Raw genomic sequence first — 27,897 nt, forward strand, 5'->3', positions numbered from 1 at the left:
AATAGAGCATAAGATATTCAACAGTTCATTTCTTGGATACAAAAGCAAGGATTCTGTCCCAGCGTACGGATAAGTATAAGACATTTTCCTTTTAGAGGTCTATAAAATCGGTGAAGTTGAGACATTATTAGCAAATTTTAATATTTTCACTCCTTTGTGATTAGTGTTGCTCTTCGAAGAAAACTTCAAATAATAATTAAAATAACTTTCCCTCTTCAATATCATACATTAAAGAAAGAAATAATTTTGTTATGAAAATTATTTCTTCTAGCTGCTAAACTTGGAAGCATAAGCATTAACTATCTGTATGATATCTTTGAATGGTGTAGTTAAATAAAATTAAGATTATTTTAAATGAAACTAATGTTTCGTTCAATTCATAACCGCAGGTAATTAAAAACTGAAAAATTTTACCACTTACCAAAATTTTCAGTTTAGATAAATACATTTAAATACACAATAGCATATACTGCATGAATTTTTAATGCATTAAAAATTTATTTTATTTAGTACAATTATATCTATTACGTAGTTTAGATCTGATTCGTTACTTTTCACTTTCTCATGAGAAATTGGTCAGATCCCTCGTACTTTATTCCCAAGGGCTGATTGGACCTCCTAATAGCGATTCCTGCAATTTAGTAAAATTCCTCGGTTCTGTTCGTCGACATGCCTTTGTTCTTAAACAGAGAGAGTAAAGAATATGTGCCTACATTTTGTGTAATTTATAGATGTTTACATTTTTGCTTAAAAAGGAACAGAAGCTTTAAAACTGCAAAAAACCAGTTTTAAGAGTTTTGCAAAAATCGATGTTCCACAATGTAGAATTTTAAAATGAATAACTATCATTTTAAAATTTTAGGCCATAAATCTAATTATATGACGTAAATGAACCAGAAAAAAATTAACAATATTTTCGCATTTCCTTCTGAGGACAACATTATTAATATTGAATTTTTTAATGTTATTTTTCTGTTTTGTATTATGATCAAAAATAAAATGTATTTGTATTTGATAAACATGTTAGAACTAACAGGATTTCTTAAACTTTGGGTCGCGACCCCCTAAGGGGATCGCTGGACCTGCAGCAGGGTATCGCCAAAAATTTTAGCAGTTTTGATATTTCTTTAACTTATTATAATAATTTTACAATTACCAAATATTTTTACACAATGTATATGAAGATAGATAAAGATAAGACAATACAGACAAAGAGAAAAATGAAAACGTTTCGACGCATTCTTTTTATAATATTAACGTTCATTTTCCTTGCTTTACACGTGACGCTGTCATTTCGTCTGTTACTTATTTAAAATTTTCACATTGTTCTATGTCTTAAAATTAATGACCTAAAACTGCAATAGTATAGTACAAGTGAAAAAACTGACAGTTTCACTCACACGTGTGTTGGATTTTCGCAATAATTATGGGGTCCCAAAAAAATTTTTGTAAATATTATGGAGTCCGTGGGGTCGCGAAGAAATCTCAGTGATTAAAAGGGGTCTGAACTGAAAATGTTAAACCCTAGTGTAGAGCATCGATTTTTGCAAAATAAAGCCCATGCAAATAAAACTAGTATTTCCCTCGGAAAGGGATGTTGTTGTTGATTCGTGGTTTCGGATTGATGTCGACGATGTATATAATCTTACAATTACATCAAATTTTTATCATTATAATTAGTATTTCATATACGTTTGCTACTGTTTGTTTAAATCAGTACGGAAAAACATTCAAAGGTTATCTGTCTATGGGAAGGGATGCCGTCCCATTTGTGGAGGTCTTTCTAAGGGAAATTGGATTGTATTTACCTCATACACAAGAAAAACCATAAAAGCTCGTTCCCTGATATTCTAACCTATGTCGAACTAGCACTGTTCAGCAATCTTATACATTTTGCCTACTAATTGGCTATGTTTCCTTTTTTAAAAATTTTTTTATTCTATTTAAATTCTCTTGTTTTATACTTCCTTTTAATTGGTAATTTTCTGATTATCTGTTTCAAACACAGATGCACATAAAATAAATAAATAAATCTGAAATCTTTCAGATTTTATACTACGCTCAAAGGGGCGTTTTTTTAACGTATTGTGCGTTACCTTTATTTATTAAATATCATGTTATTCGCACTTAAACCATAAAATTCAATTCAACAGCAATATCACAAAATAAATTAAAAACAGGATATCTTTCGAATTTCCGATACACAGTCTCGCGCTCTGGAGATAAAAAAAAGTTTTTTTTTTTTTTTTTTTTTTTTTTTTTTACAATGTTGCCATTGCTTGCTTTGAAATTTTGAAATGGATGAGTTTGTTAATCGAAAATTCGTTCAAGTTTTAAAAAATATGAAATAGATACTAAAAAAACAAATTCTAAACTCTGAATTTGGGCTTTCAGATGCCCATATTCGAGTGAAAGACTATGTTATTCAAAATTTGATGTCTCTAGGTACCGTTGTTTTCTCACAATGTGACAAACATGCATACATACATTCAGATTTTTCATTATTTAATTTCTTTAAATATAATGCAGGGCTCTAACATTTGGTGGCAAAAATTTGGAGAGTGAAACTCCGTTTATATTGAATCATCGCAAAATGCCAAAACGAAATTAATAGCTCATCTGGGTAATTTGCCCCTTTGGGATGATAATAAACATGCTCTCTACATTATTCCAAAAAAAGTTTAATATTTTTGCTATATTTATTGACTTACGTGAATTTCGAAAATTAATGTAAAAATAATCACTCAAAAATTTTTTACTGTGTTTCCTTCCGTTGTTTGTGCAATCTTTATATATTATTATATTATATTTAGATAATAAGTAGCAAATCTCAAAATTAAATACCCCAACTTATTTTTTATTTTTTTTTTTTAAATACTTATTTTCTTTAAAACATTACGCTTTTAGATGCTTAGTTGGTCCGAAACGAAAGGGCTTTTCCTTCTTTAGTGACATTAAGCTTGATAGCTAGAGGGAAAGTGGGACCGGATACGGAGGCTATTCAAAACTGTAAAAGAACAAAAGCTTTACGACTTGAAAGTGTCACCTAACCTTCGAAATATTTTCCCGCCGCTTGTTTGGTGAGGAAGGATGACTTTTCCTGATCTTATATTCTTATTCTTATGGAAAATCGTAGACTTTCCGTTCATTCTTTCTTAATCACATGAATGTTTTTGGAAGGCTGGAAAGCAATATTTTAAAAGTCTTATCTTTTGAAAATTAAGTAGAACTTTAAGTATAGATTGTGATGAAGTGGGAGGGTGCCCGGGCGCCCAGGCACCCCCTGGCTACGCCCCTGTATTAGTTTGCTATTTTAAATTGAATACTTGTAGGCCTGAGTAATAGTACTGCCACAACACTAAATTCTATTTTTTAATGATATGCGGCCCAGATGGGAAAATGGTTAGAGACTCTGGATGCCGCACCGAAGGCCCGGGTATAAATCCCGGAGAAGGCTTGGATGTAAATTGTCTTCTTCTTCACAGAAGGCAACGGTGGCCCACTTATTAGGTGTTTCCATAATAAAGTGACCACCACTTCCGGCCTTAGTAGTGGCCAACGCCTATAATGGCATGTGCCCACCATTGGAAATATATTTAACAAAATATTGATATGGATCACACCTTGTAAGGTGCCTGGTAAATATAATAGATTGAACATAAATATACTGTTAATGTTTATCCTGTACAATTAGTTCGGTAAGTTTGAGCTAGTGATATGTAGTGCTTGTGTTAATTTTATCCATTAATGAAATCAGGAATTGTTGCATACTACTCTAGTAGAAGCCTAATGACTTATTCCTGTTTAATTTGATTATTAGCTCAGAATATTGTTGAAAGACATTTTCTGCACCATTTATGTTATAAAGGAATTTTCAATAATAAAAAAAAAATATTTTAAATAACTATCATTAGAAAAGAGTCTTACTTCATAAAGTGGATCTACTTTGAATATGAAACCGTCCACTCCTGGAATAGTAGCTAAGGAAGAAAATTCTGGTAAATCGTCAATAAATCTGGCATTAAAAGGGATTCCTTGAAATTCTGTATCTGTAGCATCTGGATTATTTTTGTCCTAGAAATAAGACATGTGTAAGTTGTAATTTCTTATGTGAATAATTAGGCTTAATAAAAATTACATTATTCTATCACATGAATGTTTAAGCAGTATTTGGGTAACTGTAGAACAAGGTAGTAGATTTTAAAGTACGAAATTAGAGAAGCTTAAGGAATAATATCCCAGGCAGCATGCATTCGTAAATTGCACGAGAAAAATATGTGCAATTTACGAATGGCCTTTCGTATAAAAAACATTCAAGTTGAACGTAAAAATATCATAAAAAGTGTCCAGTGGCAATTACTATTTATTTACGTATATTTACGCGAGGGACTGCTGTTCATTCGCAACTTTTACGTATAATATACATAAATTTCAGGGATTTACGTATATATTTAGTAAAAATTTACGTATATTTATCGCATATACATAAATCTCAATTCTTTGCTTCACGTATGCGTATATATTTAGTAAAAATTTACGCAAATTTCCCTGATTTTTTACTGTATATAAACGTATATATTAGGTAAAAATTAAGGTAGATATTCCTCGTATTTTATGGTACAAAAATGTATATATTTGATAGAAATTAACGTATATATTTCTCGTATTTTACGGTACAAAAACGTATATATTTGATAGTAATTGACCTAAATCTTCCCTATGTTTTCTTTGCATATGCGAATGACTGGTAAAAATTTAATCCAATGTCTTCTCCACTTTACTGTGTATAAATGCACATTTTTTGGTAAAAAATTTGCATAAATCTCCAGTTACCTTTTCCGTAAAATGTACTTATTTTAATCTCATATTTTTTATATAAATCTATGCAAAAACTTTCTGCCTGCTATGATTAAAAGGTAAAATGTCATTTTTATATCAAATTCTTACATATCTGCCTTTTAGTTATGTACAGCAATATGGAATATATATAACTGGAAAATTTAAATGCACTAGTAAATGAAAAAAAAAATTCTATTCAAAAATTACATAAGACTTAAAGGCTGAAAATCACTTTTAATATTTCATTTCAAAGCGACTACAAAATATGCAATAAATTTCGTAAACATGAATTCTATGTTTTAAATCAATTAATGCTATCATTCATTTACACTTTTGTTTACTAAATTCATTTCGTAAATTTAAATTTAGTTACTAAATTCATTATTACTAAATAACACTTTAAATAAATTATTTGCTTTTCCGAAGGACATTTTCTTATGCCATTTAAATGAACAATAGCATTAATTGATTTAAAACATAGAACTCAGGTTTACAAAATTTATTGCATATTTTGTAGTCACTTTGAAATGAAATATTAAAAGTGATTTTCAGCCTTTAAGTGTTATGTAATTTTTGAATAAAAATTAATTTTTTTGCATTTAAATTTTCCAGTTATATATATTCCATATTGCTGTACATACCTGAAAGGTGGATATGTAAAAATTTGATATCAAATTAAAATTTTATCTTTTAATCATAATATGCAAAATATTTTTGCATAGATTTATATAAAACATATGAGATTAAATTAAGCACATTTTAGGAAAAATGCAGTAAATAGGTAATTAGAGATTTATGCAAATTTTTTACCAAAAATGTGCACTTATACACAGTAAAGAGGAGAAGACATCGAACTAAATTTTTACCAAAGTCATTCGCATATGCAAAGAAAACATAGGGAAGATTTAGGTCAATTATTACCAAATATATAAGTTTTTGTACCGTAAAATACGGGGGAATACCAACGTTAATTTCTATATAAAGTACAATATAGTTAATTAACAAATTCAGTAAACATCATACATTTAGATTATTTGAATGAGTGTGCTAAATTTTACAATTGTTAAATATAGACCAGGAAATTGTAGAAAACTTACCTTTTCCAATAGTTACGAAGTTGACTTATTTTCCTTGAAGATGAATGTTTAATGTCACAAATATTGCATTCATATCTTCAGGTAATACACAAATATATACATATTTATTTATTAAAATTAAGTTTATCCAAAACATGTTAAAGAAAATATTAATTTGCATGTAAGTTAATCGAGTAACTTCTGTTTTAATTACAGACATAATTATGATATGTAAAAATTTTACATTTATCAGTCAATCTTGCAATGTATTGTAATCTATTATTGTTGTCTTTCTCAGTTTAAAATCTTATACAGTCAAAAGTCGTTAATCCGGACTTTGGCGATTACGGATTATCGATTTTTCCGGATTATAGATCATCAGTTTAAATCTCGTAAGATAGCATGCAGAAATTCTAAAATTAAAAATATGAAACCGTACTTTATGAAATAAAGAACAATTATGATCTAAAGGGTATCAAAATTTACAACAACAAAAAAAAGAAAAAAAAAAAAGCTTAATATTTATTTGTTTACTTTATTAAACATTTCTTTCAATATAAGTTGTTTAAGTTGCTTCATTTTATGTGATAATACTTTCTCTTTAATTCTATAAACAGACATAATTTCTTGTTCAGTTACAAAGTCCCGCTGTTCAAGTCCCGTTAATTGCTGTGCCGAGAATACCGACTAACTTGTCAATCGAAATTTTTTCGTTTTCACTAACCTCTCTGTCACATTCTTCATGTCTTTATCCATTTTTTGCAGCAATTCCACTTTTTGTTTGTTGGACATCGAAACATACTTTCGTTTTGTAGATCCTTTGGAAGTTCCAGCATCGGAAATTCTATTTGACATAATCGAAAGTTCAAGTTTACTTTTATAAAATTGCTCTTACAGTCTGCAAAAAATAATAAGCGGGATCCAATTCGAAGATTAAGGAACAACGCAATCATTAACATTAACTGAAATAGATAATTAGATAATTTTAGCTTACACCGTCCGTTATACATTAAACGCGCAGGCAAAAACGTATTCTGCACTTGCGCACACGCATATGCGCAGTAGTCAAGATCTTACATTTTTAAAACCTTTTCTATTCCATGGAAAACTAATGCTACATTAAACATATATTTTCTAAATCTGAAAATTTTAAGTTAGCTTAGAAACTGTAATCATTCTTAAAAAAGTTTGATTTATGCAGATGTTAGATCAATAAAATTACTTTCCTGGCATTGAACAATATGATTTTACACATCAAGATATACCGAGTGAAAATTCCTGAAATTTTTTATTTCTTGGTATCTTACTATGCAAGAATTGTATAAATAAGACTACCTCCCTTTAAAAAAAAAAAAAAAAATGTTTAGTAAATACTATGAAGAAAACTGGCTACATTATTTACAGTTCATAATTAATAGAAAATAAATCATTTCTTAGCTTATCAGAATTTATTTTTATCACATTCATAAACAGTACTAATTTAAACAAATATACCATTATGATTTCAATAACTATGAAATAGAAAATCCAAATCTGCGTCTTTGATGGTCTAGTAGATTGGACGTCTCATTTACTACAATTCAGCAGGGCGCCGACTCCCCAGACTGTAATATATATATATATATATATATATATATATATATATAATTTACAAGGGAAAAAGCAACAAAAATATAAACAATTTCTTGGTTTTATATAAGCATTTCTGCACATTTACAATTTTCATTTTTTTAACTATCTAGTTATATCAAAATACATGATTTAGTAAAATATAATTCAAATAATTTACGGTATTTTAGATCAAATACTAACTTTTCAATAAATTTTTTCATGCAAGTCTAATAATCAACATGACTATCAAGTTTTGACTTCGAAAATTATGTTTAGAGAAACCCGAAGCTGCAGTAAATAGTAATAAATTTATTCAAAACTGAAAGTAATGCATTCTTACTTTATTTTCTTTCTTTAACTATGGCAGATCTTTTAAAACAACAAAATCAAACAAACAAAAAAGAAATGCATTCATGAAAGGACTTAGGACTTACTTATTATTCATGAAAGGATATATTTCAGTAATTACAAGTACATGAAAATTCAGTATATATAAAATAAAATGAACAAAGTACCTTTGTTTCTATCGCATAAAATTTCCTGTTTTAACAGCACAATATCTTTGAGTTAAAGATTATATATTAAAGCAAATTTATAAAACTAAATTCAAAAATAAGAAATTAAATTATTTTTCGGGAAAACACTACATAACTTTGTGAAATAAATCTTGCATCCAATTTAAGGCCATGAGAACTGATGTTTGACAAATACTAAAGAAGGTTTATTTATATTTTTGATGCATTAGACATGAACCTGATTCAATCAAAAAAAACTTTAATATGGGGGATAGGTTGGAATAGCTTTAACTTCTTTGATAAGCTGAAGCATGTTTAGAACAAAATGTTTTAATGACAAGTAAATTTCCATCATTTGCAAATCATTATATTATTAGAAAATACATTTTAATGAGATACTAACAACTATGACATTTTATGCATAAAAAGAGTAAAAATTAAGCCATTTATCATTTGGCTTTGTGGTGTCATCGAAGCTTTGCTTTTTCTCCCAGCATAAATTCTTTGGTGGTACACTACTATACTGTCAACAATATTATTTTCATATTAGTTCCACAACTGTAAATTAACATGTTCCAGTTCAGAGTTTGAATGCATCTGAAATGTTTTGTGCACAGTTTGAATTTAAGAAAAATCTCTTTCCTTCAGACTTATATTTTCAGCTTAATATTCTAATGATTTACTTTTTTTGAAATCATATATTACAGCTATATCCATTTGACTTTGAAGGGAAGATTAATAATTTTTATCTTCTTATATCCTACCCATATATCTTTCTTTCTGAGTAGCTATGTGCAGAGTTAAAAAATGTATAGACATATAAAAATAATAAGGATAGCTTAATTACTTTTATTGAGAAAAATTAAATGTGCATAGCTATATATGTAAGAATACATAATTAAATTAGTCCATTGCCCAGTTTGTCTTCATGGCAATAGCAATATTTATAACATATATAATACCTAAAAAAGGAACTTTTTGTTATGTTAATACAGTCAAAAGTCGTTAATTCGGACACCCATAATCCGGAATGATCTATAATCCGGACCTCAAAGCTAAAATCTTTCTGCGCATGCGCACAGGCGTTTTACTCGTGCGCGCAAGACATTTTCGACTGCGCATATGTGTCTGCGCAAGTGCAGAATACGTTTTCGCGTGCGCGTTTAATATATAACGGACGGTATAAGCTAAAATTATCTAATTATCTATTTCAGTTATGTTGATGATTGCGTTGTTCCTTAATCTTCGAATTGGATCCGGCTTATTATTTTTTGCAGACTGTAAGAGCAATTTTCTGAAAGTAAGCTTGAACTTTCGATTATGTCAAATAGAATTTCCGATGCTGGAACTTCCAAAGGATCTACAAAACGAAAGTATGTTTCGATGTCCATCAAACAAAAAACGAATTGCTACAAAAAATGGATAAAGGCATATTCTTTGTTTATCTAACCGTTCCGAAATCTGTTTATCAATTTCACGCTGCTCTGCGCTGGGGGGGGGACGTCGCGGCGCGCAATGAACTGGAAGTTGATTTGTCAACACTATCGTTATCTTCAGGGCAGATGTTTTTATTTTATTCGGCTTATAATTCCTTACTAAATGTAGTATTTAATTTCGATGTACTCCGTCTTTGATATGATTTAAATCAAATTCCTCGTCATTATAAATATCACGAATACAAATCAAATAGTTTTCTGGTTGCAATTTTCTAATTTCGGCTATGCGTAAGGTATGCTTTACGCATCCGCGCGTTGAAAGAAATGTTTAATAAAGTAAACAAATAAATATTAGGCTTCTTTTTTGGTAAATTTTGATACCCTTTAGATCATAATTGCTCATTATTTTATAAATTACGGTTTCATATTTTTAATTTTATAATTTCTGCATGCCATCTTACCAGATTTAAACTGATGATCTATAATCCGGAGAAATCGATAATCCGGAATCGCCGAAGTCCCGACGAGTCCGGATTAAAGACTTTTGACTGTAATAATAATTTGCTGCATTTTTTAACTCCCAAAGGTAATAGCGCAGAATAGGCTGCATCAACAAAGTTCAGTAGGAGGAGCTGCGTGACGTCAATAAATGGGTGGGACTAAGCTTATGACGTCACAATGCAGTCTCGCATTTACACTACGTGTACTTTCTATGTTCTCTTAAAAATAACAATAATAAATTGTTTATTATTTTAAATTAATATCAATTCTGTACTTTTAATTTACGTTTATAACATTTAACCTTAGGCGATACTGATAATAAGTATAATAAATTGTTTATATTTAAAATTACCATGATACAGTGAGCGAATTCTACCAATTATTAAAACGATAAACAACGTCGCAGTCTCTAATACTTGTAGAGCTTCAATATTTTCAAAGATTTTAATTAAATTATTATTATTATTTTATTAATTTTTTTATTTATACAAATAAAATATTTTTTTTTAAAATTTAAATTTATATTGTGGAACGTTTCAATTTTATCATTTTTTCAAATTACCTTCTTGCTACGTAACGACATAATTCCTTACACACCAATAATTAGACAATTTTCATTATTTCTAAAAATTTTAAACTTTACATTAATAAAAAAAGAAGAATATTTTTTATTGCATATGAACATCATTACACAGCTTTCATATCAGTTTCTAAAATTCCTAAATCACGCCACATTCTGTGTAGGCATGCTAGAATTCTACGCATTAATAAATAAAAAAATCTAATTTCTCAGAATGAAAGAAAATAATATAATAAAATAAATACTACAAACTTGGAACACTAAGCAATGCTTCACATGCGCACGCACACACATACAGTGTCTCAAAAAAGTGATGGGACACTTGTGCTTTACAAAAGGAAACTATAATAAAATAAATTAAAGAAACATGTAAAAATTTTTTGTGCGTGTGTTTCATACTTAAATTTAGTAACAATTATTACATAACATACATTTTCTCAAAATATGAAAATAATAATTTAATAAAAATACAATTGTTTAGAAAGGAGCAAAAAATGGTTCACATAAGTGATGGGACACCATTAGATACTACTACGTACTACAATAAAAATATTTTTGGGGTTTTTTATTTTTACTCAAAAGCAATTAGCAACAATTTATAAAATCGTCTGCAGTCTTTCTCTCGAGTTTGTTTTGTAATTTTTGTGTTTTTTAGCTCTGTGCAGCCATGAATGCTAAACGAAAAGAAACTTTGCCTGAAATTCGAAAATTAGTTATTAATTTGCATATTAAACGTGAAAAATCTATCAGAGAAACTGCTGAAACAGTTAACATGAGTCATTCAACAGTTTTCAATATCATTAAACGGTATAAAAAGAATCATATGATTCAGGATAAAAGAAGACCTGGCCGACCATCAAAGCTATCCAATGGAATAAAGCGAATTATTGTTCAAAATATTAAAAAAATCCAAGAATGAGTGCTCCTAAAGTTGCTGCTGATTTACAAGCATTATATGGAGTAATTGTTAATCCTGAGATTATTAGAAGAGTAATTCGATCTGCTGGATATCACGGTAGAGCAGCCAGGAAAAAATTCTTCTTAAGTGAAAAGAATAGAAAACTCAGACTGGCTTTCGCAAAATCCAACATAAATAAGAATTCTGATTACTGGAATGAAGTTATGTTTACTGATGAGAGTAAATTTAATATATTTGGTTCTGACGGTAGAATCTTGGTATGAAGAAAACCCAGGAAAGAATTTCGCAAACAGAACTTGGTGCCAACAGTAAAACATGGTGGAGGAGGAATTATGGTATGGGGGTGTATGTCGTCCGCTGGAGTTGGTACTCTTGTTTTTATTGACAGTATAATGGATCAGTACAAGTATATTGACATTTTAAATCAAAATTTGAAATCTTCAGCACGAAAATTGAACCTTCATGACGATTTTAAATTCTACCAAGACAATGACCCCAAGCACAGTGCTTTGAACGTTAGACTCTGGCTGCTGTATAACTGTCCTGAAATAATAAAAACACCATCACAATCTCCAGACTTAAATCCCATAGAGAATATTTGGCAAGAATTGAAACCAAGAATTCGCAAACACACCATTTCTTCAAAACAACAACTAAAATCGGTGCTTCAAGAAAAACGGGGTAAAATCACTCCAGAAATCACAAAAAAATTAGTCGAATCCATCCCAAGAAGATTAAATCATGTTTTAAAAGTAAAAGGAAATCCAACTAAATATTAAAACCTTTTAAAAAGTAAAATTTTTGGATAAATATTTGATGGAAAAGTAAATGTCCCATCACTTATGTGAGCCATTTTTTGCTCTGTTCTAAACAACTGTGTTTTTATTAAATTAATATTTTAATGTTTTGAAAAAATGTATGTTATGTAATAATTGTTACTAAATTTAAGTATGAAACACACCCACAAAAATTTTTATATGTTCTTTTAATTAATTTTACTACAGTTTTCTTTTGTAAAGCACAAGTGTCGCATCACTTTTGTGAGACACTGTATTATCAATGAACTCATATTATCAAGTGCAATTACGATAGCAAACACTACTTATTAAAATATGAGGTAAACGTTACTTCAAGAGTTAAAGTTAACAATTTTGCTACTGTTGAGTAGATCGTCGGGCTATCGATATATGTCGTAAGTCGGAAAGCGTTATAAACATATCAAAGCCAAAAAATTAAAAATACAATTTAAATGAAAAATGACGTCTTAAATATAATTCACAATTAAAACAACAATACAAATTTAAAATACACTAACGATATGTTAAACATTGCACATAAATAAAGTTACATTACTGCTCGGCATCACACACAACCTCATTTTCTCTTCTACACAACGATCAGTATTCGCTCGAAAACATCAAAGAATTCCACAAACTCGGTGTCCATGTGCCCATTCATCTATTTTCACTTAAAGAAAAATCAGAGAATTGCTCGAACTCAGTATTGCGCAACACATTGACTATGACCATGTGCACATCGATCTATTTTCACTTAAAAAAACATCCAAGAGTTGCACAAACTCGGCATTGCGCACCACATTGGCTTTGCCCATGTGCACATCGATCTATTTTCACTTCAAAAAACATCCCAGAATTGCACAAACTTGCCATTGCGCACACATTGGCTTTCCCCATGTACACATCGATCTATTTTCACTTCAAAAAACATCCCAGAATTGCACAAACTTGCCATTGCGCACACATTGGCTTTGTCCATGTACACATCGATCTATTTTCACTTAAAAAATCCCAGAATTGCACAAACTCGGCATTGCGCACCACATTGGCTTTGCGCATGTGCCCATCGATCTATTTTCACTTCAAAAAACATCCCAGAATTGCACAAACTCGGCACTGCGCACCACACTGGCCTTGCCCATGTTCACATCGATCTATTTTCACTTCAAAAAACATCCCAGAATTGCACAAACTTGCCATTGCGCACACATTGGCTTTGCCCATGTACACATCGATCTATTTTCACTTAAAAAATCCCAGAATTGCAGAAACTCGGCATTGCGCACCACATTGGCTTTGCCCATGTGCACATCGATCTATTTTCACTTAAAAAAGCATCCCAGAATTGCACAAACTCGGCATCGCGCACCACATTGGCTTTGCGCATGTGCCAATCGATCTATTTTCACTTCAAAAAACATCCCAGAATTGCACAACGCCGGCATTGCGCACCACACTGGCTTTGCCCATGTGCACATCGATCTATTTTCACTTCAAAAAACATCCCAGAATTGCACAAACTCGGCATCGCGCACAACCTCGGCATTGCCCACCACATTGGCTTTGCCCATGTGCACATCGATCTATTTTCACTTCAAAAAACATTCCAGAATTGCACAACCTCGGCATTGCGCACCACATTGGCTCTGCCCATGTTCACATCGATCTATTTTCACTTCAAAAAACATCCCAGAATTGCACAAACTCGGCACTGCGCACCACACTGGCCTTGCCCATGTTCACATCGATCTATTTTCACTTCAAAAAACATCCCAGAATTGCACAAACTTGCCATTGCGCACACATTGGCTTTGCCCATGTACACATCGATCTATTTTCACTTAAAAAATCCCAGAATTGCACAAACTCGGGATCGCGCACCACATTGGCTTTGCCCATGTGCACATCGATCTATTTTCACTTAAAAAACATCCCAGAATTGCACAAACTCAGAATTGTGCACCACTCAAAATCGTCTATACGTCTAAAAACCGTCTCTCTACTAGTTTCATATTTGCTCCACAAATTGGGCACTTATACGATATTGCAATCAAACGTTTCTCCAGACACCACTCAATATCGCTCTTTTTGCCTCTTCGCTCCAACTGATTAAAAAAATGCAGATTCAGATACTCGTCCATTCTGCAGTAAGCACCGATTTAGACACACTCATTAATAACCAAAACATTCTTTAAGCAAAAGAATGCTTTTCTGTATTTTTAGAAGTTACGGTTATAATTTTTAATTCATGCATTCAATATTTTTAATCCTTTGCTAAGGATCGTTTGGTATCTTAATAATACATTTGTGAGAGATAATTCGTTGCATTAAATGCTAACACTACCACACAACACACAAAAGTAGATTTATAATTTAAAAAATCTCGCGCAGAACATTATAAACCTACCATTTCAACTCAGTTAAAATATAATTTAAGTTTTCTTTAAATACGAAGCTATAGCATACTTATAACTTGTTTTTAAGAAGAGGCGTAACCAATATTACGTCATAAAAAGGCGTGTCCAAGCATAAGAGAAGTAAACACAGCATCGACTGATGCAGCCTATTCTGTGATTTAGCCTCTTTTACCGTAATGTTCGAAAAATAAACCCCATAAACGTTTTGCGAAAATATGAACTAATAATGATTTGCAACTTTCAAACTTTATTTTCTCTTACCGTAATGTTCGAAAAGTAAACAGAAAATTTCCCTTTTCCTCCTTCAGGAAAATTCCCTGTGTGGGTTGCAACAATTATCAGGGTTACCATATTCTGGCGCATGTACGCTCACTTCCGATGTCAGACAGACAAAGTAGACAGATGTCTTGTTTTACACCCGCTAAGTCTTTCTGCACCGATGGGCGAAAAATCAAGCATAGGTGCGAAGGAAAGGTATATAGAAAAAGGGGCAATTTCGTATTTGAGGAGAGTAAAAAGAAACTTCGTACATCTTGTACGAGTTCAAAAGGCCAGGAAGAAAAGATGGGACAAAATAAAATTTAAAATAAATGGCCCAAAAATAATAGAGGGAAAGAAAGAAAAAAAAAAAAAAAAAGGGCCTATAGAAAGAAAAGGAAAAGAAGTAGAAAATATCCTAAAATACGATTGTGTCCATGAGTGTAGTTAAAAGGAGAAGAAACTGTCTTCATTTACAATAAATAGTGTCTCACAGGTGTGTTTGTGTAGTGAGTGTGTTTGGTAATGGTGAATAGAAGTGTTACTGGGAAAAAAACAAATATTGACGGTGTTAAAATGCTTCGTATCAAGGTATTTAGCATGGAATATAAAGTAATATGTACGCTTGCATCCTGAGATATCAACAAAGGTCATCAAACAAAAGTATATATTAATTTAACCAAAGTAACTTATGCTACTTTCATTCTCAACATTTTCATACATTTTTCAAAAAGCAGCAGCAGGTTAACAACATAGAACCATATACAATACAAGACCACAACCGCATACACCCAAATAAATAAATAAATAAATAAAATAATACATATATATATATATATAATTCTACTTTAATTAAACTTAGGAGATAATATAATCAATTAATCAATACTGTTTAGGAAATAAATTATTATTAACTAACTTTGCAGCAATTGCGCAAGTAATAATAACTTGTATTCGCACTAAATGGATTTAAGTTCATACAACATTATATATATATATATATGTGTGTGTGTGTGTAAATTACTGAGTATATGTATTAAAAACACAAATTAAACAGTATTTATTAATTTAATTATCATAATTTATTACAAGATTAATTATTTTACTATCATAATTTATTACTAGTTAAATAATGTTAATATAACACAATGAGGCACACTGTTATTTATATAAGCTCATAGTTCTAAAAATTCATTTAAGGCGGTGAAGAATAAACCATCCCTTACATATGGACATTTAACAGATAGCAAAGAACAGTATGAGAAAAAATCGGTGAGTATAATATTATTTAAAGGCGAAACTATATTCAAGCGATCTAGAAAGAAAAGAGAATCCAGAAGATCCGAAAGGGAAATAGCGCGATGCCCAAATTATCCCTCTCATCCCCAAATTTTCCCTCTCTCGAGATTCCTTAAGGGCTTTGTAAGTGTTGACAGACGTGAACTGATAACGCTGGCGTCTGTTTCGAGTTGATACACAAAGGAAGCCACAAGCAATGGCAATTTCAAGTATTTTTTAATGCTTTAAACTGATGAAAAATTAAGATTTATTGATTTAAAGGCACTTATTTATAGAAATTTGATTCAGTTTAGATGAAAGAAAAGTACTTATCTTAAAATTCCAGGGTTTTGGAGTATATCCTTACATTGTCCGCTGTTTTATTCTCGTCAACATCGGAGCCGAAATTCATTGGAATGATATAGGTTTTGTAGGGGAAAAATAAACATTTTTCAAAGAAATTTAATTGATAATCACCAAGAGGAAAGGAAAAATTTTCACTTTTTTACGGAGCGCAGCGATCGTGCTGCCGCTTCTGACCACAGTACAAAAATCCTCACTTCCGATGTAAACAAATCCGCAATTTCGCCAAGTGCCGGTTATGGAAACATCCCCAAGAAATGAAAGTTACATGCTTTATTTTTTGGCATAAAATAGATAATATTTCCAGAACAGAAACAATTGCCTTTCTTTTTCCATTAAAAGCTATTTCCTGCTTAATTACAGTATGCTTTAAGATAAATATTAAAACGTTTGAGTAAAAATAATATAACTATAAAAAGGTGTGACACATACAAACAGGAGTGACACAAACAGTAAGAAACAGACTAGTGCAAAATTTTTTCAATTTATTGATTTGGTATTCTATGTCATTAACAGTACCAAATCCTGAAAATGAATCATTAGGCTCTTACACAAAAGAACACATGGAAAATCCCATTTCCTACACAGACGCTATTTATAAAATTTTACATAGGTGAAGAAAGTACGAGTATTAAACACTGAAAATATAAAATATTCACTTACTTTCTTAAAATAATTAGTAACATCGATGGATTCAGTCACAAACGCCAATATGTATTCTTTGCGAATTTACCATTCTTTTCGACCGCCATTGCTGACTTCACAAATATCCCGCCACAACCGGAAGTAGAGAGTGTCTGCTTTGCAATTGGTCAGTGAACAAGAATTGCAACGCTTTTTTTTTTTTTCTTTATAATTAAACATATTAAGAAAGCCTCTAAATTAGCATATGAAATAAACTTACTTTTGCATTATATAAATTTATATTCATAGCATCTCTGTATTAAGGTAATAATTCAATTTTTCTACGAAAAATAGAAATGTCTGTGTATGCGCATGCTCAGTGTATAATCGTAAATCCGGTTAATTTTTATAAGTTAGCGTACAATTAACTATGTAAATTTTGAGTTCATTTAACTGGACCCTTGTACTTATTCTGTAGATCTCCATATTAAGAATGTCTTTAAATGTTTCAGGAAAAATATAAAATATAATATAATTATTTATTTACATTATTTATTTATTTTTTCCTCATATAAAAATTATTAAAATCGCTATATCATTTTCCCCGTACATTAAACAAAATTAAAAAAAAAGTTAGCCTCATGTGATTTTTATAACAAAGATTAAAGGAACTGAAATATATGCAAAATATCAGGATTCAGCTTGCAATTTCGTAGAGTTATTATTATTATTATTATTAAATAAAAATATTAGTATATCTTTGATTATAATTAATGATCCTTTGGTCTACATTAAACTATTGTTCAAGAAGTTAAACATTTTCAAGCATCTTCTGCTCTATTTATTATTCTAATCCTCGAAATGAAAAATTTGCTAGTCTTATTCCAATTTAATTGCCCACATTTGCTAAATAAAATAAGGCGAGTATTGTACCAAACTCAGTAACTACACAAATTTAATATACAGCTTAATCCAGTTAAATGGGTAATAGGATTTTCATAAAAGAAATTAAATTGTGTAAATTAATGTAAGTGTTGATATGAATAAAAATAACAAATTTGATATAAGAAAATAAATAAGTTATTTTGAAGATCTTTAAATTAAGAAAATATAATTTTTTGAAAAAAATGCACGTAAAGATTTAGCTCACATGTTAAAATTTATAGAAAAATTTTAGCCTCATATATGAATGCCCCTTTTTTCATGTTCGTGGAAAAGGAAAACAAAGTGAAATGCAAAAAATGCACTAAATATTTTGAATTAATAAACTTCATTTTCAATCTTTTTAGACTTCGTATAATATCCGTAAAAGTGACGAATGAAATATACCATAAAGGCAGTAGTTTCTTTCAGAACATTCGGATTCGTATAATATGCGTAAAAGTGACGAATAAAATATACCATTATGGCGGTAGTTTTTTTTTTAGTACATTCAGATTCGTATAATTTTCGTAAAAATAACGAGTGGAAAATAACGATAAAGAGTCAACAGTAACTTTAGCCTTTTTCATTCGTATAAATTTCGTAAAAGTAACGTGCAAAAAATACCATACCCTTATTTCACCAAAATTATACGTATATTTTTGGAGACGTGCTGCCTGGGATTAGGAATGTATCGTATTAAGATAAGAAATCTTGTGCAAGTGTGTGTAATGTGAGAAAATGAATGCAAGAACCGATGGGGCAGGAACGGGTGGCAAAATTTTTAGAATTTTAGGAAAGGCAATGGGCAGTAGAATTTAGTAGCAACAAAAGTTTTAGAATGTAAAGAAGCTTCAGACATTACACATTTGTGTAGCTCCGGTCCTGCTGAATGTCCTCAGAGATAGTCATACAAGTGTTCACAATATCAAACAGTAATAATCAGTAGTTATACTCCAAACTACTAGAAATGAACAGAACACAATGCACAGCGCATTTAAAGAGAAAGCTAATACGATCTCACACTGAAATCGCAACAACAGCAGCTAACTAAACAACTGAGCTGAGATCTTCAACTTCAGCTGTATGCCGAGATTAGCATGAAAAGTTCATGCTGTGTTCTCCCGGCTGTTAGAACTTCGTATACCACAGAAGGACACTTCAAGTAGAATGATAAGCTGAATGTTCGCTGTCTGGCTTTTTATAGCTTTCAATCGGTTGCGAGAAATTTCTAGTAATTTCTGCTTCTCGAGATTTCGGAAAGAAAAAAGGAGTAGAATTACGGTTACAGCTAACATAGTAGTCAATTACATTTATTCAAATTAAATATAAATTACAGAGATATCCATTTATTCAATGTTAAATGCACGTGCTCCTGTATTTTCACTTTTTCCGGCATAGCTTTCTCTTAAAATTCGTCTAGTGCTGCATTGCTCGGGGAAATAAAACAATTTTTATTATAATTCTACTAACATTAGCTATCTAAATACGAAATTCGTAACAATATATTATTCTTATTATGGGTAAAAAAATGGTAGACTTACAAGTAAAGTGAATTTGTGCTTTAGATTTTTATTTGGTAAAAGGCATCCATATTGTGGTCCATTTCCGTAAATTTTTCCAGTGGGATCATAGATAGGTATATACCCATTTTTTCCGGCGCAAAGAATAACTTCATTAATAACTAGTTGGTAAGCAGATTTCAGTTGCTGCGCAGGGCTCCAAAACACTCGTCCATAAACGTCGTCCCCTACAAAATGCATTATATTAATATTTAAAGATATTTATGGTTTCAGTTTTTGATAAATTTTGAAGGATTATACAAATGAAATTTAAAAGAATTAACAAATTAATATAAAAAAAATCTGAAAGCTTTCAGATTTTATATTATGCCCAAAGGGTCGTTTTTTAACGTTTTGTGTGTGAATTTATTAAATATCATGTTCTTCGCACTTAAACCGTAAAACTCAGTTCAACAGCAATATCACAAAATATTTAAAAGAGCACATCTTTAGAATTTCCGATACACAGTCTCGCGTGCTGGAGATATTTTTTCCCCCGTACAGTGTTGCCTTTGCTCGCTTTGAAATCTTTGAGTTTCTTAATAAAAATTCTTTAATGTTTGACAAAATATTAGATAGGTAATAAAACAAATTCCAAATTTGGGCTTTCAGATGCCCACATTCGAATGGAGGACTAGGTTATTCAAAATTTGATATATCTAGGTACCTTCGTTTTTTCACTGTGCAAGGAACATACACACTTTCATGCAGATTCTTCGTTATTTAATTTCTTTAAACATAATGCAAACTCTAATATTTGCTGGCAACAATTTGAAAAGTTAACCGACACAAAATGCCAAAACGAAATTAATATCCCTTCTGGGCAAATTGCCTTTTTGGGCTAATAAATTTAAAAATAAATGCAAAACACAGAAAGACTCAAATTTTTATCCTATATTAAAAATAACAAACGTTTTAACAAACCTTTAGAGAATGAACCTTTGTATTCTATGTATTGCAGATTTGAAGTATTCTTAAATGGATTCCACAGAAATAAACTTTCATCATTGAAAAGTTGAAAAAATGTTTCTAAGGCATAAGTCACTGGCTCTGGGCGTATAGTTTGTTGAAAAGCTAGAGGTAATTCAAACCTGAAATGAAACAAATTAATATATAGCCTGTCTATATATTATTCATCGAATAACAGAAAAAAACGTGTTTGCTATAAAATTATATCAGAGAAAACTTATAATTGATACAACAACTTTCAGCGCACATTATTTGATACGACATTTCAAATAGAATAACTTCATTGATACTACAGTTTTCAGTGAAATTATTCTCTTTTCGGTGTAAACTGGTAGTACTTTGACAAGTAAGATAATGATGATTTCAGCGAAAGTCGAAAAGTGCAGATGAAGAGAAAAATGAAATAATAACCAGTTATCAAAAAATGATAAGTAGATTGTTAAAGTTTTAAAAGTTCAGAAAGACAGAGGATTTAAAAAAGTATTGTCTTACTTCTGAGGAGCTTGAGCAACACAAGGGATGTATTTATAGCTACTTTGTTTAGAAAACTGTTCTGAGGTTGTAACTTTGCAGGGTATCAAATACACAGTATAATAGCCACTGTAATCCTATAAAGAAATGTATGTTATATAAAATAGTACCTCCACATCTGTAGACAAATTAGTTTTATACTATTTAATACTTTTAATTAAACATCAGCTCAAAGGAAAATAAACTTATATATCATTCAGTAAAACTTCAAAGAAAATATTTTACATTAATTATACATTTAATGACCAAATATAAGAGAACATTTTTCTGAGAGTTATCGGTCTCCATCTACCTCGAATGATACTTCTCACACACAAAGACAACGTTTCTATCAATTATATAAGATTTTCTACAGAAATTGTAATCCATGCGTATTACAAAATCAATAGTTTTGGTTTTTGTTTTGGTTTATTAGATTATGGCAAAGCACTCGAGGGCTATCTGCCTTAAGGGAGGGATGCCTTCGTGGAGGACTTTTTAAGGGAAACTGGCTCGTATACACGTTACACATGGGGAAAACCACGAAAACGCCCATGCAGCCAGCCCGTTCGCGGGATTCGAACCTCGGACCGAACTACCAGTGTTCAGCGACGTTACCGCTCGGCCGCTGGTGGGCCCCCAAAATCAATAGTAACTTTATTCTAGACATTAACATATTCATGGCTCCAACAGCATTCAAAAGACACAAGAAAGGACTTGAATTTGAGAACCTTGGAGGATAACCTGTACCTAAAATTCAGACAAGTGTTTCTAGAGAAAGGTCTCTATGTTCTGTACGAACGAAACGCATCTTATGTGCATCTCTTATAAGGACCGAGCATCTCCTTATAAGGAAGGTCTTTTAACTTTGAATTTTCAGTTTTTATCAAAAAATATATATGAATGTATTCATCTAGAAATGTATAATAATAAAAGCTTCTAATAGTTTAGGAATAATTCAAAAAGCAAAGTTAAAAATGGATTTTTTTTGTCCCCAATGCCGTACTTCGTGATATAGGTGCTGGGCAATAGCGAATTGTTTGACGAAATTTTAAAATTTCATGAACCTTCCAAAGCAGAGCTTCATTGTCAAATGTAGTGGATTTGCTCAAATTCTCACTGATTTATCAATTCTTTTTTTAAATATTGTGTACTTCCAAATGATAAAATGATTTGAATTTTTATTTGTATTGATTTACTTTCGACTGTTTCGATATTTTATCAAAAAATGCTTCTTTACTTTTTCAGTAAGTGCAACCTCCATTAACATATAATTTAAAGGAATCAGGGGGGAGGGAGCGTAGTTGATTTTGACTCTAAAAAAAGCCAGCTATTAAGTTAATTACTCAATTCCTAAGTATAAAACAAAAATAAACAAAAAAGGAAAAGGAATTTTTCATAATGAAAAGCAAATGTTATCTCAAGATGTTCTGCGCCTTAAAAATTATTTTCTTACGATAATGTTAGGTCTATATAACATCTGCGGAAAGTTTCACCATGTAAAATATAGCAATAATCCAGTCTGTTCTTTGAAGTTAATTGTATAATCAAATCCTTCATTCCTTATTTATGTTACGTTATATATATTTACGAAATTTTATCACGATTTTCTATTTCTTTCTTTTACAAGTTTATAAACAGAAGGTTTGTTTAACTTCTGTATAGTTTCACTTATCAATGTCCTACCACCTGTCATAATTAAGAAATCCTTATTTGATTTCCCTTTTATGATAGAAGTTTGGTTTGCCATCTAGCATTCAAGAGGGATTTAGTATTGCAATATATTTCACGTACCTAATATTAAAATGTGACTCGTCTAATTGTACACTTAATGTTAAAATATTCATACGAATAATATTAAAATATTTATACATTTAATTATATAATGAATTTTTTTAATACTGTGAGTTATATACTTTGAGTATTTCATAAATCACAACCATCTTATCTTAAAATAAGTTTTACTTTTAAATTATAATTGCTTGTAGCTCTCCAGAATTGTAATGGGCCATCAAACGTTTGTTCACTCCACAATAGTTGTAATTCAAACTGTAAGCCAAGTTTTTCTGGGGTAGAAATGTGGCTCTTAATCCCTGGCAAAGTATGATGCTCCAGAACAAAACAGCCTAAAATTGATAACATATTCATTAAAATACTCAAACACAATTGCATTTAATTTTTTCAAGTACACAAATAAAAAGGAAGGTGGAGAATGAGATAAAAAAAAAAGAAAGTAAAAGGATTAATAGTTATAAAAAATTAATGGAAAACTTCAAACTGCTAGTTTTGAAACATACTTAAATCAGACTTTAGAATTCTTAAAATGCTAATGTTGACACTGAGTTATTACGTAAATTTTTTTAAAAAAAGCCATGCGATAAACTACGGCTCACTCATATTTGTTTGCTTGCTTGGTCAAATACGACAAATCCTGCTAAAACTATTTCCCTGAGAGAAGAGGCGCCTGCTAAGAGGACTAAAGTACATTTCGTGGAAAACCTTTTTTCTTAAGTTAAATTCATATATGCTGTATATCAGTAGACTGATTTAGAAAGAGGGAGAAATTAGGTAAATAGACAGTTGGCTATCCAAAATACAACACTGTGAAGGAAGCATGGAGGCATCCAATAGGTTTAAAATTTGCACCGTAAGTAGGCTCATATCGAACATGCAAATGACTAGTATTGCAGCACATAGGCAAAATCATGTGCTCCAGTAACGGCACGTAGATGCACCATAAAACAGGGGAGAAAAGTCGGCTGTTTTAAACACTGGAGTTGTGTGTTTTCCCTATCAGGAAAGTTTCTCTCTATCTCTCTCGTTGTAAAAAAACGCAGTCATTCGAAAGAGTTTCTGAGCTTGACGGAAGAGAATTGAGGCTTACAGAGGATTATTCTTCCGGAAAACATATGCTTGTTTTAGACAATGCACGTGAATCAAGCCTCTGTGATGGCAAATATGGAATCCTCCGCTGCGATGGGGATATGGTGGCGTATGACAATTATGGATTAATGTTATTAAGGATTACTTAGATTATGGAAAAGTACTGGAAAGCTCTTTGCCTAATGGGCACAAATGCCTTCATAGACAATGTTTTAAGGGCAACTGGCTCATATTTACTTTACATATGAGGATATACACGAAACTTCCCATGAATATATCTCGTTTGCCGGGTTTCAAACCCTGATCAAACGACTAGTATTCAGCTGTTTCACCGTTCTGTCCCAGGTGGAATGTAACAGTGACGGATCTCACAGAAATTAAGAACGCTACCGAAAGATTTAAAACGTTCTGTTGCACAACAACCTGTGTTAGCCCTTACTATTCGACGTAATTTGAAGAGTAGTTGGTGTATTTAATTACGGCAAAGCACACTAGGGCTATCTGCCTAAGAGGAGGGATGCCTTTCGTGGAGGACTTTCTAAGGGAAACTGGCTCGTATACACGTTACACATGGGGAAAACCACGAAAACACCCATGCAGTCAGCCCGTTCGCGGGATTCGAACCTCGGACCGAACTATTTGAAGAGTAGAAGGCTCTGCAAGGTGTCCAGTACTAAGCTGACTGTCTAAAACCATAGGCGTATGCGGTTGCAGTGGCGCGTTGAACTCAAGACATGGGCAAATGAATGGCACCACACAGTCATTTCAGGCGAACTTCGAATCTGCCTAGAACAGCAGGATGTACGTATCGAGTCTGGAAGCTTCACAATGACAATGGGAGTCTGGAGGCTTCACAATCGAGGCACATATGACTGTTGTGTCACACATCATCATGCCTGTCCGTCACTTAAAGTTATGGTTTGAAATGCCATTGGATTTTATTCACGTATCCACCAAATATGCACTGCTGGCGTACTCAACAGCAGTGATTATATTTATGAAATTCGGGAGCCTGTTGTACTCACAATTTTTCACAGTTCAGCTGCGGCAGCCGCGACCATGAGCACAAATAGAATGCGCCAGTTGGATCAATTTATTCACGAAATAAGGTGGATGGACATGAACCACGCAGTAGGGAATTTTTTCCACTCTTTTTTATCCCTGTTTATTTTCATTTTGTTCAAAGCACAGAGACAAAAGCACTAAATCAAAGAGGCAGAAAATTATTTTTAAGAAACCTAAGATAACATGCATTTGTAATTAACTGTTTGATTGCATTTATTGTATTACTTACACTGTATATATATTGTATAAATCAACTTGGCAAATCAAACAACAATATTAATCAAATTGGTTTAAGGCTTCCAACAATTTTCTCTTGACAAGTTCTGTTTGAAGCGTTAAACAGGGAAGATTAATACATATTTATTAGTTTATTGTTTGAATTTTTATTATTTTCTGTTTCGTATACGTATTTGAATTTTCTTTTAATTTCAGATGTATTCCTTTTGGTTTCATCTTTCATAGAGAAAGAATTGGTTAGGGCCTTCATAACGGAGAAATTATTATTTTTCATTTTAGTTCCGACTTTTAGTTTTATATATTGAATATATATTTGATTTAATTTGTGTATTTATTTATTTATTTATATGTTAATAAAATTAGAGTGTTTTTGAAACTTTGTTTATCTTTGCTATAGATAAATAATTTTTGACAAAGTTAACAAATAACTACACAGGTCTGCGATGAAAAAATGTTTCAAAATTTCTCTGTGATTCCTATAAAATGTTTTGTGCTGAATCCGGAAAAAATAATGAAAAAAAAAAAAAATCCTTAGCTGAGCTATAAATCAAACATTAAGTTTACATTGTTAAAGCTTTTCTGACATACATACAAACTCGTTTTTTTTAGTATCTATCTAGTTAGTTTTAGTCTAGTAGTTAGTTTTATGTATATCATATAAAATTTATTAAATCTTTCTTCGCATAAGTTAACGTAACAAAGGCGATACATCAAACCTGGTAAAATCCGGTTCACAGAAGGCGAAACAAGTGACGCTTTTCAGTTTTGATTATTTGTTATTTCAAAAGAAAGGGTTTTTATAGGATTTGTTAATTCTCAAGGTCTCTTCTGTATTTGTGAGATTTAAGCAGTTAAAAAGCAGCAAAGAAACATATCTGATTTTGTAAAAAAGTTTATGTTGCTTACTTCGGCATAAAATTGGGAGATTAAGATAAACCTCGGACTTTTCACAAAATGCTCTGCCTGCATTGAAGAATTCAATTAATGGTACCAAGATAAGAAAAAATCATTTCGTTTTGGAATATCTGCGATTTGGAGAGAACATGCGAACCATAGCGATGATTGTTATTTTTGGTTTTTTGTGTGCAAGATTTAAATTTAAAGAGTAAAAAAAAAGATTTCATATCACAACGTCCCTTCAGCTATTCGCCCTCTTCCCCATGGACTTGATTTACCAGTCCTCCCTCCTCCTCCAGGTACACTTGAAAATAGCACTTTAGACGACACAGATCCATTGTCATATGGCAGCAGTGATGAAGACAGCAAGAACTGTTATGATCCAGGTAGTCATGAACCAGAACCTTTCACTCAATCTGAATTAAACGATTTAGTAAGAGACCTAGGCCTTCAAAGGATTCGGCAGAGGTTTAAAAGCGGTTGTTGGCTCCTGTTTAAAAGCGGTTGTTGGCAACTGTTTTCATGGTACCGATATACAGTAAAATAATTTCTGCCGTTTTTTCCCACAAGGAGGGGACCTAGGTTTTCGTAACAATATTCCTGGAGTGTTGGCAAGCATCAAATACACTGTCCTTCATCATAATGGTAACCAATATGCTTCTTTTCCTCTCGCAAATTCAGATGATTTAAAAGAATTCTATGAGTCTGATCATAAATGGACGATATACCGTGATTTGAAAGTGATTTATATGTTGCTAGGTCAACAGAGTGGCTACACCTCGTCTTCATGCTTCATTTGTGAATGAGATAGTCGTGGCCCAAAACAACATTATATTAAAAAAGAATAGCCAATCCCTTATTACTACCTACTTTAAGAAGGAGCGTGCTTTAGATGACTTGGTGAACAGTTTCCAGGTTTATCTGAGACAAAGCTTTGAGAAGGTGTATTAGTTCGGCGTGACGTAAGAAAACTTTTGAGGTAGGGAAACTTTAAGTAAGAAATGGAAAACACAGAAAAGAAAGCCTGGTGGTGTTTTAAATTTGTGGTAGCCGGCTTTCCTGGCAGAGAAAAAAAAAAAAAAAAAAAAAAAAGTCAAACTACAAAGTATTTGTTGCTTATTTGTTGGAGAACTACAAGCAGTTGGGCTGCAACATGAATGTAAAAGTTTATTTCCTTCACTCACACCTGGATTATTTTTCTGAAATATTGGAGCTGTGAGTGAGGAGTAAGGAGAACGTTTTCTTCAAGACATGGAGGAAATGGAATGAAGATATCAAAGGCAATGGAACGCTAATATGATGCCAGACTACTGCTGGACGTTAAAAAGAGAAATTCTGAAGTTTCACAACAGGAAAAGTACCGAAAGTTTTGATGGGAAGCGAAAAACCTTTCTACAAAGACTTATAATCATGTTGTAGAACATATTTAATCTTTGCTAGTTTTATTAAAACATTTACGTATTTATTATGTAGCTAACCAGCAGTAAAATTAAAGCAAACATGTATAAAAAATTATGTTTTTGTTCATTTTTCTTAAAGGTCTTACCTTATTTTGCAGAGAAACCGTACACAATTGAGAAAAAAAAAGTAGTCTTTAAAATCAGCACTGAAAACTGCATAGGAATCGTTTAAAAACCTA

The 27,897-nt window shown here is 31.5% G+C and overlaps 1 protein-coding gene across 5 annotated transcripts in view; it reads right to left on the reverse strand.

Annotated features, from left to right (window-relative positions):
* Positions 1-27,897, reverse strand: part of LOC118199880 (extracellular matrix organizing protein FRAS1-like) — a 284,180-nt gene that overhangs the window by 9,007 nt on the left and 247,276 nt on the right. Inside the window, exons 61-66 of one of the 5 annotated variants that reach the window (XR_015042588.1) lie at positions 23,142-23,302; positions 21,159-21,274; positions 20,622-20,788; positions 19,680-19,885; positions 7,410-7,519; positions 3,938-4,074 (exon numbers count right to left, since the gene is read on the reverse strand). Coding sequence is in view for 3 of the 5 variants with exons in the window: in XM_085821908.1 (XP_085678034.1) it covers positions 3,928-4,074; positions 19,680-19,885; positions 20,622-20,788; positions 21,159-21,274; positions 23,142-23,302 (797 nt within the window). In the remaining 2 variants the exon portion in view is untranslated. Of the gene's footprint in view, positions 1-3,927; positions 4,075-7,408; positions 7,520-19,679; positions 19,886-20,621; positions 20,789-21,158; positions 21,275-23,141; positions 23,303-27,897 lie in introns of those variants that run through there. The other 4 variants (XM_085821908.1, XM_085821909.1, XR_015042590.1 and 1 more) reach the window with 4 other exon arrangements.

The sequence above is a fragment of the Stegodyphus dumicola genome, chromosome 8 (genome assembly GCF_044657685.1).
Source record: "Stegodyphus dumicola isolate Sdum_Otavi_A_Nest chromosome 8, ASM4465768v1".
Classification (NCBI taxonomy): Eukaryota; Metazoa; Arthropoda; class Arachnida; order Araneae; family Eresidae; genus Stegodyphus; species Stegodyphus dumicola.